The 12,241-nt window shown below is 45.7% G+C and overlaps 1 protein-coding gene across 1 annotated transcript in view; it reads left to right on the top strand.

Moving 5' to 3' along the window:
• Positions 1–2,734: 2,734 nt before the first annotated feature.
• PCP4L1 (Purkinje cell protein 4 like 1) overlaps positions 2,735–12,241 on the top strand; it is a 21,634-nt gene continuing 12,127 nt past the window's right edge. The window contains exon 1 of the mRNA XM_012639568.1: positions 2,735–2,970. Within this exon, the coding sequence (XP_012495022.1) occupies positions 2,962–2,970 (9 nt within the window). The 5' untranslated portion in view covers positions 2,735–2,961. The remainder of the gene's footprint in view (positions 2,971–12,241) is intronic.

The following is a 12,241-nucleotide window of genomic DNA, read 5'->3' as shown; positions in this document are numbered from 1 at the left end:
GTAGAGATGAGGTCTCGCTCTTGCTCAGGCTGGTCTCGAACTCCTGAGCTCGAGCAATCCTCCTACCTTGGCCTCCCAGAGTGCTAGGATTTCAGGTGTGAGCCACTATGCTTGGCCAAGCCATGTGTTTCTTGATGCTGTTCCTTCTCTTCTGTTCCTGCCACTACACTCACCCAGGCTCTTACACTTTGTACAACTGCAATGTCCCCACGTTGGCCTCCCTGTTCTTAGTCTTTCTCTCATCAAATCAGTCCTATGTTTCTCCTGTAAGAATCAAAAGGCTATTTGTATGAGGGCTAAATTTAAATTCCTTATTCTGATATTTGCAGGGCCCTCCCATATCTCTTACAAGTTCTCCAACATAAACTTGAATCTTCTTTCATCATTTTTCTCTTGTTATCACTTAGACCCCAGAGACACATATTTTCCTCCTTCATCTCTCCTCCCTTCCTCCAATTGTTTATATTCTACCCTTCCTTTAAGGCCCAACCCAAATCTCACTTTCCCCAGGAAGCTTTTGACTCTTTTGGTCCCATCATATATCTTTCTTGTTTGACCTATTACTATTTGTTATTATACACTTTACTGTTGTAGCATACTTGGGCATTTAATCATCTATGGCAGGGATTGGTAATTTATGGCCTATAAACCAAATGTGGCCTGCTGCCTGTGAGTTAAGAATGGTTTTAAATTAGAATTTTAGAAGAAGAATATTTCCTAACACATGAAAATTATATGAAATTTAGTGTCCACAAATAAAGTTTTATTAGAATGTAGTCAAACCTATTCAGGTACATATTGTCTATGTCCCCTTTCAAGCTACAATGGGAGACTCGAGTAGTCTCAACGGAAACCACCTATGGCCTGCAAAGCCTGAAATATTGACCATCTGGTTGTTATAGAAAAACCTTGCTGATCTTGATCTTGTCTTGAATTGTCTTTATAATCTTTTCGTAGCTGTTTAAGAACTTGGGAGAGGTCTACTTCACTAAAGGCAATCTTTTCAATGCTCGTTAGCTGTTCATTACAAAGATGGAGGAAGCTGGAGGAGTAGGCTGAATAGAATGAGTAGGAGCTAGCCTAGTTAGACACTTAGTAACTTAGGCAACCGGATTCCCATTGGAAGGTGAGAGTCAGAGGATCTCAGGTGGATGAGGGAAAAGAGGTGATCTTTTTTCTATCTTCTCATTTTCTGACCTGTCAGAGAAAATGTAAAAACACATAGGGTCTAGCTAGAGAAATGACTATTTGAGGTCTTACCTGAATCTGGCTGTTGAGAGGAGATCAGTAGTTGCTAGCTGAGAGAACCTCAGCTATTAACGACTGAGTTATAATAGGCCATGAAAGAAACCACCAAAAGGGTGTAACTGCTAAAGCTGAAAGTGTTTGGTCTTGGCTGACTGAAGCTGTAAGTAGGCTAAGAGATTTTACAAAGCCTAGAAGTGTTATAGGCATGAGGATTTAAAGAATTTCCTTAAAGAAGAAACAAAAGCTAGATATTCAGACAAAGAGGAATAGCAGCTGAAGTTATTGGAAAGTTCATGACTTTTACCTATCTTTTTGTCTTACTGTAGACATATTTTTTCCTTAAAAATTATACGGCATAGTAATTATTTAGTAAACTTCCATCTTATTAGAAAACAATCTTTTTAGGTTGGATTGTGGCCTTTGTCTTTCACATCTGCTCCCCACACCCTGCCAGAATGCACTTGGCTAGTTTGGTACTCAAACATGGACCACCAAACGGGTAGGTTGCGGGAAGAAACAAGCTAGACTCTAAGAGACAGGACTTGCATATTTTAGTGGCAACAATAGGTAATAGTGGCAACGATAGTGGCAACAAAGGTCATAATAAGAGTGCCTTTAAAGAAAAAATAATAGCTTCACAGCCTTGGCACAGTGGAGGGCACATTGTAAGACTGAGATGGAATGAATGAGCAGTTGTAAATAAACTTTTGCAGGCAGCTCATTACCTGTTCAAGTAGACACTGGGGGACCATCATTTTGCTGGAGAGGGTTTTGGTTTTTGGTTTTCGGGTGTTTTTTGTTTTTTTTGCGTTGTGTGGGAGGTGGGATTTGAAGAATCCTACACTGTTTTCCAACTCCTAAGATCTATGATGTTCTAAAAGGGCATTTCACTATTTCCTTGTTCTTTACCACAGAACATTGTTCATTTGCTGCAGTCTCTCTCTCTGTCTCTCTCTCTGTCTCTCTCTGTCTCTCTCTCTCTCTCTCTCTCTCTCTCTCTCTCTCTCTCTCATCTGTCTCTCTCCCCCTCCCTCCCTGTCTTCTGCTGTTCTCTTACCCAGGATGCCCTCCTACGACTAAATCTTAATCTGCAACATCCCTGGGCTTTACCCCTTTCATTCACTGCTGCTTCCCATGTACCCTCTTGATTTCCTTCCAGCTCTTCTTTCTTCTCTTTCTCAAACTCACACACTCCTTCCTTTCTTCTCTCTCCTTCCTTCCTTTCTTCCTTCCTTCGTGTACTGCACCTTCCTCCCTCTCCTTCTTTGCTCCCCTTACTTCATTTTCCGTCCTCTCAGCCCCCGACGGTCTCCCCCTCCTTCCCGCTATCTGTCTTACCCTAGTTTGGAAATGCAGCAGACCTCCGAGCCTGCCACCACTGGATGAGAAGGGCTGTCACTCTGCGGTGGGAGGAGCTCCTATTGGTCGGGCCGGAGGCGGGACCGAGCCGAGTATAAAAGGTAGGGCCGGAGGCGGTGCGCTGAGCGGCTCTGGCAGGACGGGGTCGAAAGGAGTTCCCTGGCAGGAGCTGGGCGCCGAGAACGCTGGGCGCGAGCACCGGAGCCCCGGCTCTCCGCACTAGCTCTCCCGTCCGGGTCCGCCGGGGCCCCTGCCTCAGAGCCCGGCAACTCCCGGCCGTCGCCCGCGTAGCCCCGAGGGCTCCTCGCCTCACCTGCGCGTGCCGCGCCCCGCGCGCCGGGTCCGCCTGCCGCGATGAGCGAGGTGAGCGGCGCCGCCTGGCCCCCGGCGCTCCGGGCAGGGCTGCGGCGGGAAGGGGGCTGCGGCTCGGGGTCCCAGGGAGCCGCGGGGAACCCTCCAGTGGCGCCCTACTGCCCCTCTGGGAAAGCCGCCTCCTCGGGGCACCGGGAAGCGATTGGAAGAGGGGGTGTTTTAAGTCTCCCTACCGTGGATGTGCTTTGGGGGTGACTGGAATCGGCTGTGGGGGACCGGGTGGGGCGCTGAGCTCTCTCAGGTGATAAGTCGTCTCCTGGGGACACTGTCCTCTGCATTTGTCTTACTGCCCTGAGGTTATTCTGTCTTCCCTTACTCCCCCCAATTCTCTCCTATCCTCCCTCTCCGAGTGCTGTATTGCTCTTGTACTTCTTATTTAGCATCCAATGAGAACTCCAACCCTGGCGCCTAGGATAGCCACTTTCCCCCTTTTAGAAAGGTGGCATCCTGCCCCCATTCATTTAGTCAGGAACGTTGACGGGATCATTTCTAATATTCAGAAGTCCCTGTAGTGGAGGCATGTCCAGCTCCTGGGGAGATGTCCCCTTCCAGAGTAGACCTCCCTCTGCAGTGCTTGTTACATCCTAGGTCTTCCTGCAGGCTCCGTGGTGTTCACTGGAGCCAGACCCAGTCCACTCACTGATTTATTCTTTACAGAGAACACTGTCCATGGGTGGCAGTCAAAAGCAGAGACTTTGGAAAGACCTCTCTTATTGTCTGACTATATTTGTAGGCACAGCCTCATATCCAGAAACGAGAATCACCCTTCCCTGAAGTCAGTCTGGGTAGTGGCATCATAAGCTTGCCCTCTGCAACCTCTTTCCTAGTGCCCAGGTCCTTGTGTTAAATGCAGCATCTTGGCTATATGCCAGACCCCAGCTCTGCTACTTACCTTCATTGTAGCCTCAGGCAAATTACAAAACCTTTCGATGCTTCAGCTTTTTATCTGTAAAATGGGGATGATATTGGTTGTTTTAACGATTAAATGAGATAATATACGCAAAGTACTTCAGACAATACCTGGCACAGAGAAGGCACTCAATCTGTGTTAGCTATTATCGCCCTGTTTCTTTTTTTCCTTTAGAGTATTACAGAAACCTAGCATAAGAATTCTCAAGGACATAAGGTTAGTGAAGGAATAGAACCCCGGAGCCTGGGTCCCAGTTTAGATACTAAAAATGAAGATATTTAGTAGGAGCTCTGCTGGTTCCTACCAAAAGTTGTCACCCAGGGAGCCAATCAGTGCCAACTGCTCTGTTGTCTTGATTGCCAGGTCCGCTAAGTTTATCCTGGAAAATTCAGCTAGTCTGGGGGCTGCAGATGAACCAAAGTGGTTTCCAGCCTCTCAGCTGGTTGTGACTATGACCATGACAGTCTTTCAGAAAGAAAAAAAAAATACGTGGATCAACCTTTGCTCCTTTTGCTTCTTTCAGCTCTAACATGAGAAGAGAGGGTTTTTTTGCCCTCTTTTCACTGAGGTTTAGGGTTCAAACCACTCCTCCCACCCTAGTGTTTCTAAATCTGAAAGTTGTAATCTTAGCCATCCCCTGGGAGTTTATGATCTGAAGGCTATGCCAACACGAAGATTTGTGGTTAGCCTGTGCTTTTGAGGGGAAGCGCATGGCCCCTCTGTAGGACACACTACAGGGGCTGGCATTCAGGGTGCTATTTGGCAGAGCAACAATGCTGTTTTGTGTCAAGGAAAACAATTTGGTGTTTGGGGGGAAAGTCAAGTCTTGGGGTCCCTCCCGACTCAGCAGGTGAACTTGGCTAGCCTTAATCGGGGCTCAGTAGAATGATGAGGGGCTGAGGGTAGGGTCCTTGGATGAGGACTGTCAGCGTATGCAAGGCTGCCCAGCCTCCTAGGCTGTGAGAGGGAACAGGTTCTAACTAGCAATTTAGCCATCGAAGCTGTCTCCTAATACAGAGCTGAGCCTGGCTTCAGGGATGAGTATTTATAAAATCCAGAAGCAGCCACCTGGGTGTACACAGAGACCAGCTGTCTCTGAAGCAGATCACCAGGGGGTCTCTGCTTCCCTAGGGGCCAAGACTCAACCTGTTTTCTTCCTCTTATAAAAGCTATGATGAAAAGTGGAAGTGTTGCCCAGAGCTCTGGAGCTCTAGGGAGACTCCAAACTGCTTCATTTCTCTCAGCCCAGCCCCATGGGTCTCCTATTTCAGGCTGAAGAGCTTAGCCCAGGAAAGCCCTGTGTACCCTGAATCTTATGTAAGTTTCCCCTCCCCCACCTGCTTATTTTCTTGCTTCAGAGAAACTGCATGAAATGAGAGGATTTGGAATGTCTTTAAGAGATCCCCATTTCAACACAAGAACAAAAACTGGGAGGAGCCTCCAGACCTAGAGCAACCAACAGTGTAGAGGTTCTGGCGGGGTTGCTGGGGAGGATCTGTGGCTCTGCTTTGCCTTTGTGGCTCTTTGCTGTCACTCATTACTGCAGCAGAGCATTCCCTGTGAGTGCGTGTGCATTCGTGCACAGAGGAGCTGCAGGGACTCATCTCCAGCTTGTCTGCATTCACAGCTGCAGGCAGGAGTTGATTGCTATGGATCACAGTCTGTTTCCTCAGTTTAATAACTTTTCCCTAGTTTCAGTGAAGGATGGGAATGGGAGATGCATTCAGTCCCTGAGGGCTGTTTCCTATAATCCCTTCCATATAGTGTAGCTGGCCACTTAAAGCAGAATTGCAGGTTCTTCTGAGATCCTGTTGCATTTCTCATTGGTGAGGAGCTTAGCTGGAGAAATCCCTTGGTCCAGCAGTTATTCTGCTGAATGGGAGTCATGAATTACATCTTCATGTTGTCTGTTCTGTGTTTGGCTGGCAGGGGCTGGAGCAAGGGACAGATCATCTAGAAATCTCATTTAGGGAGATTTCCGAGTGGTGACCAGTTAGAACTGGTGCTCCCTTTATTATTCTGCTTGCTGTCTTCTTACCGAATGGTAATAGGATATTACATTTAGGGGATCATATTCTCTTTCCTGTGCACATCTGTATGCAACTGCAGTCTTCCCCATAATGGAAGTTCAGTCAGAGTGATACCATTCTATTATGTCTTCCATGAGCCGGTTGTTAGGGAACATGGTAGGGACTTGGAGGAAATCCAAGTTTCTCTCTCAATGATGTGCTATTATTATTACGGTTATATTGAACATACAAAATAGAAGAGCTAGCTACTTGTTATTGGAATGCCTTCTACCCTGGAAACATCTGCTTTCCAAAGTAAGGGAAACCAGAACTTGGTTCCTGAGCTTGCTCATCCCTTCCTTAGTCACCCATTTAGGTTGTTGGCTTTAGCTGCTTCAGCAGGAGCCTCTGGCTGGTAGAAGTGGATGACTTTGTCAACCTGCGATCTGGGAATATGGATGACTCTTTCTTTCAAGCTGCAGTTAAGTTACCTTCCAGAATGTCAAGTCTCTATAGGGGCAGGCAAACATAAGTAATGTGGCTGAGGTCCAGATATGCAAACCTGATGCATCTATCATGTCTGCTTATGGAGGATCTTAACTGAGGGAAGTGATAGAGATAGGATTGCGGGTGGAGGGGATGAAGAAAGATCAATACTTAACTCTTCGAGGTGGTGGTTCTTTCTTTCTTTCTTTTCTTTCTTCTTATTTTTTAGAGACAAGTTCTTGCTCTTTCACCCAGGCTGGAGCACAATTGACATGATCATAGCTCACTGTAACCTTGAACTTCCGAACAGTACTAGAACCAAGACTAGGGCACAGTACTGCTGACTTCTCTTCCCAAAAGAACTTTCCTTAGGACTTCTTTAACATATTACCCCAGTAAATAGAGAATGATTTGATCTGCATTTGACTCTTAATGAATATATTACAGATGCTGTTTTTAAGAAATAAAAGCAGAGTAATTTAATAAATGCTAAGCAAGAGGCTAGAGAGAGAGGAGAGACTAACATGGGATAATATTTATCATCAGGGTACATTTTAGTAAAATGTTAGGCAGGGCAGGTACTATCCATCCTTATCCAGGTTGCCTAGTCACCTTAAAAATGGGTGTGGTGGATGTGCTGGAGTGGAGTAGGTAAGCTGAGAGCAGTGAGGGGAGGGGAAGCCTGGAGGCTCTCTTTTCATGGGTTCTTAATTTCAATGTCCGTCACTGATTCCTGTAATTGCAGAGCATCAAAGACTAGAAAGAGGCTGGGCACGGTGTCTCATGCCTGTAATCCTAGCACTCTGGGAGGCCAAGGTGGGAGGATCACTTGAGGTCAGGAGTTCAAGACCATCCTGAGCAAGAGCGAGACCGTGTCTCTACTAAAAATAGAAAAATTAGCCGGGTGTGGTGATGTGCACCTGTAATCCTAGACACTCGGGAGGCTGAGGCAGGAGACTCGCTTGAGCCTTGAGGAGTTTGAGGTTGCTGTGAGCTAGGCTGATGCCACAGCACTCTAGCCCAGGTGACTGAGTGAGACTACGTCTCAAAAAAAAAAAAGGACCAGAAAGAGAGGATTCCTTTCTAAAATCTAGCACACTAATATGAGAACAGTTCTCTTAACTCTATTTGACCTGAAGGACCCAGTGCAGGAAAGCAGGTGTCTAAATAAAATTGGTACACCTGGTGACCAAACAGGCTCTGGATATTTAGTCTTCCTTCATTTGACTTCTGAGCGAGGAGTACAAAGACTTTGGGAAGAGAAAGGTAAGAAAGACAGGGAAAGAAGAATGTATTAGACTGGCAAGATAAATGCTAACAGCCTACTGGAATACCAGATCCTAAGTATATGATTTTCTAAATCCATATTTTAGACCTGCTGCTCAAACTGGCTTGACTTGCCCTAGAATTATTTTAGCTGCAAGAGTGAGCTAAATCAGAGTAGGTCTGAAACCACTTTTCCCAAGAGACCTGCATCCCTGAGAGGTGCCTATCAACAAGTACCTAGAAACCTAGGCCGTGTGGCATTCTCTTCAACGAAGCCTGATTTCTTCTTCCCTCCAGGCTGACTCCGGAAGGCATGCCCACCTAGGTTTCCCAACACCCAATCCAGGGAAAAGAGGTACCATTTACCGTTCTGTTGTCCTTGGTGCTGTCTCCCTCCTACACAAAGCCCTCCAGCTGAGTGTTTGCTTTGTAGGCTGTGGGGGGATTAATACGTTTATTTTGGGACATTAACACCATGGGTGGGATGCACATTGAAGATTATAGTAATAAATGATGCTTTGGCACTACTCTCTCTCTCCCACCCCCTACCCCCAGTATGGGGTGAAGGCACAGCGCCAAGCTGTGTGCAGAGTACCACAAATAACCACTCATTAAACTGTGGCGGCCCATGCTGGGGGGAATGGGCTGGGGCTGTTGACTCACTGCATACCATGAGCTGGCATGGCCAGGGAATTCTGCCTCTGACTCCAGTGGGGGGTACTGCTATTCCAGGAAACAGGGGTGGGGTGGCTAAGAGAAGAGGGACAGACCAGGGGGCTTGGGAGCTAGGGCTGCTTAGGTTCTATTCCTGTCTTGGGAGACCTCTGAGATACAGGGCATCAGGGAAATATTCCATACATTAGGAGAGGAATGTGTGTATGTAGAATCTGGAGTAAGGATTCCTAGCTCTTTTTCTGTTATTATCTTGAGGGTGACCTTGAACAAGTCTTTCTGAAGCTGTTTGAGGACTGCAGCTGGTTGCCGCACTGGAAGAATTGAAACGGTTCCAACAGTGCTCCAAAAACAGCAGACTAGGGTCTTCCAGGAGCACCAAAGCATCCCAGAGGCCTCTGTAAGGTCCTTTAGCAGTGACCTTCGTTTAACATTGGGGGGAGAGAATATGTCATCAAGGATAGAAGGGTCCCTGGGGGGTCGGGGAGCAAAGCCTCTTTGTCACCACTCAGCAGATCCACTCACTCCAGTCCCTCTTCCCTTCCTGCACCTCTCCAGCAAGCAGGGAGCTTATAAAGCCTAGGATTTATGTCAGTACAAAGGCAAGAGAAGAGCTTTTTTTAGTATCTTATTTAGGATTTTTAGGATTCAGTTTCTTTTTAGGTTTTCCTGCCCTGGACTGTAGGACAGGATTCTAAATACTAGTGCCTAATCATCCACATTAGGTGATACTGGCAGTAAGGGCTGTATAATGTGTTTATAATGTATTTTCATTTGCACAGCATCCAAGCTGTGTCACGCAAATGCAGGTATAGGTGGTCCAGGTATGATGAAGGGATCCATGTTGCTATTTGTTGCTGCTGTTAACAGCCTGTGATCCCATTTTAAAGAGCCCAGTGGGATGAGGAGTATGGAGAAATCCGGGTAGTTTATCCTTTCCAAGGTTAGTTCTAACTTGCTGCCTGGAGCAGAAGGGGTGACACTATCTTCCCTCTTCTGGTGACAATGGTTGCTGTGGCAACGCCATTAAAGATGAAAGCCACAAAAGAAGGAAGAAACAGCAGCCTGAGAAGGGGGCAGGGTGAGTCGGGCCTAGAGTTATAGGGTTCCTATTGCCCAACAGTGACTACAGAAAAACAGCACCTATGTTACTCCTTTGACTGTCTTTAGTTGCTTGCCCAGACAATACTACCTTGTGAGGCCAGGAATAGACTTACACAATCATCTTTGTGACACAAAGGTGGACGAAAGGACTTGATCAAGGAAATACGGTTTATTTATTCCTGAGCACTAGTCTCCGTCTCCTTTTGGTCTATAATTCAAATAAAGTGTGTGTGTGTATGGGGGGGTCATCTATGGGTTCCCAGAGGTTTGGAGCCATTCTCAGCATTTTGGGGGACAGACATTGGGAATACAGGGAGATTGTGATTTCCACAGTTGGTTTAGAGTAAAGTAAAGATCATTTATGCAACTCTTGTGGTAGCAGAACAAGCCTCCGGGGCCCTGAGAGCAGTCCCAGGTGTTCTCTTCCTCCTTCCTCGTAGTGAAGATCTACTCTGTGGCAACTCCACTCTTTGATTCCACTACTTTAACCATGCAAAACCTCAGCAACTGGACCTAGACCTATTCTTATATTGAACCCAGGGAGATACATTAATATATATTTTTTATTTTAAGAATATATTTTATTTAACCCATTATGTCCCAAATATTATTGGTTCAGCATGTAACCAATATTAAAAATTATTGATGAGCTATTTTACTTTTGTATTATTTATTTATTTATTTATTTTTTGAGGCAGAGTCTCCTTCTGTTACTCAGGCTAGAGTGCAGTGGCATCATCCTAGCTCACTGCAACCTCAGACTCTCGGCTGAAGCAATCCTTTTGCTTCAGCCTCCTGAGTAACTGGGACTACAGGTGTGCACCAACACGCCTGGCTGATTTTTCTACTTTTTGTAGAGATGGGATCTCGCTATGTTGCTCAGGCTGGTCTTGAACTCCTGAGCTCAAGTGATCCTCCTGCCTCGGCCTCCCGAAGTGCTGGCGTTATAGGCATGAGCTATTGTGCCTGGCCCCAGGGTTATATTACTTCAGGATAATGACTATTTATTTCAATATGCACTAGGCATTTTACGTACATTTCCTCTAGTTCTTTTCACCTTTCAAGATAGGTATTATATCTCTTCTGCAGATGAGAGGTCTGAGCTCGGCAAAGCTAAAGAATTTACCTAATGTCACGTAGCTAGGAATGGCAGGGCTAAGATTTCAACAGACAGTCATTGCAGATCCAGGGTGTGAACCCAGGTCTGTCTGACCCCATCTAATATGCCACATTGCTGCTCCTAGGAATTTGAAGCCTGAGGAAATTTTAATTCACATAAACAAATATCTATTGAGTACCTGTTATGTGCAAGACACAGGTTGCAGTTATTGTAGACAATACAGAAGTAAGTGGGAAATATGGACTGTGCTTTTCAGGAAATGAAATCTAGTGGGGTGCTGAGGGTGGAGAAGGAGAGGTAAGATGAATACACAATACCTATAGTACAGGTAATAAGACATACTTCGTGAGAAGGTTTTCCCTTCATCCTCAGCTTTTTCAGGCACGTATGCTGAAGTGAGGAAAAGCAATGACGTGGCTTCTGATACTCTTTTTCTTTTTTTCTATTTCAGCACATTATGGTGGTACAAATGTTTAGGTTACATATATTGCCTTGGCCAGACCTGAGTCAGAGCTTCAAGTGTGTCCATCCCCCAGACGGTGCATACCGCACCCATTCGATGTGAATGTACCCATCCCCTCCTCCCCCCTCCCACCTGCCCGGCACCCGACGAATGTTATTACTGTATGTGCACTTAAGTGCTGATCAGTTAATACCAATTCCCTTTTTCATAACCTCTGAACTAGCTACAGAATGGAGCCATCAGCTGTCTGAAAACAAATTTGATGTCAGAAATCTAGATGAGGTGGCAAATAAAGCAGAGTGAGAGCTCCCTGCATTCGTTTAACAAAGACTTAATGTAAATCATGTGTAAAGGATCAGTAGAAATTAACCAGATAAAAGGGAGGCAGGGATAAGGGAACCATGCCACGGTCCTGAGGTGGGAAGGGACATGGTATATGCCAGAGATGAGGTTACTGAGATAATTGGAGGCTGCATAATGTAGGGCCTTTTAGGCTATATTAAGAATTTAATTCTTTATCCCAAGAGCATCAGTAACCACTTGGGCTATTACAGAGGTCCATGTAAGAGATAACTGTGTTAGGGTGTGTGATGGTATGAATATTGTGTCCCCCCAAAATCCATATATTCAAATCCTAACCCCCAAGGTGGTGGCATTAGGAAGTGGGGTCTTTGGAAGGTGATCAGGTCATGAGGGCAGAGCCTCATGAATGAATGGGATTAATGCCCTTATAAAAGAAACCCCAGAGAGATTCCCTCTCTCCTTCCCCCGTGTGAGGATACAGCAAAAAGACAGCCATCCACAAACAGAAAGTGGGCCCTCATCGGACACTGAATTTGGGTTGTTTCCAGTTTTTGACAATTACAAGTAAAACTTTTATGAACATTCACTTACAGGTTTATATGTGGACATGAGTTTTAATTTCACCTGGTTAAATAACTAGGAGTAGGATTGCTGTTGTATGGTAAGTGTATGCTTAAGAAATTGCCAAAGTAGCTATACAATTTTGCATTCCCACCAGCAATGTATGACTGTTACAGTTGCTCTGTACCTTTGCCAATACATGGTATTGTCATTAAAAAAAAACAAAACTCTGCTGGGCATGGTGGTTCATGCCTGCAGTCCCAGCACTTTGGGAGGCCGAGGTGGGAGATCGCTTGAGCCCGGGAGTTCAAGATCAGTCTGGGCAACATAGGGAGACCCTGTCTCTACAAACATTTGTTCAAAAAATA

The sequence above is a fragment of the Propithecus coquereli genome, unplaced genomic scaffold (assembly GCF_000956105.1).
Source record: "Propithecus coquereli isolate 6110/MARCELLA unplaced genomic scaffold, Pcoq_1.0 Scaffold140, whole genome shotgun sequence".
NCBI classification, from domain to species: Eukaryota; Metazoa; Chordata; class Mammalia; order Primates; family Indriidae; genus Propithecus; species Propithecus coquereli.
This window is presented reverse-complemented; position numbering and strand designations above follow the sequence as displayed.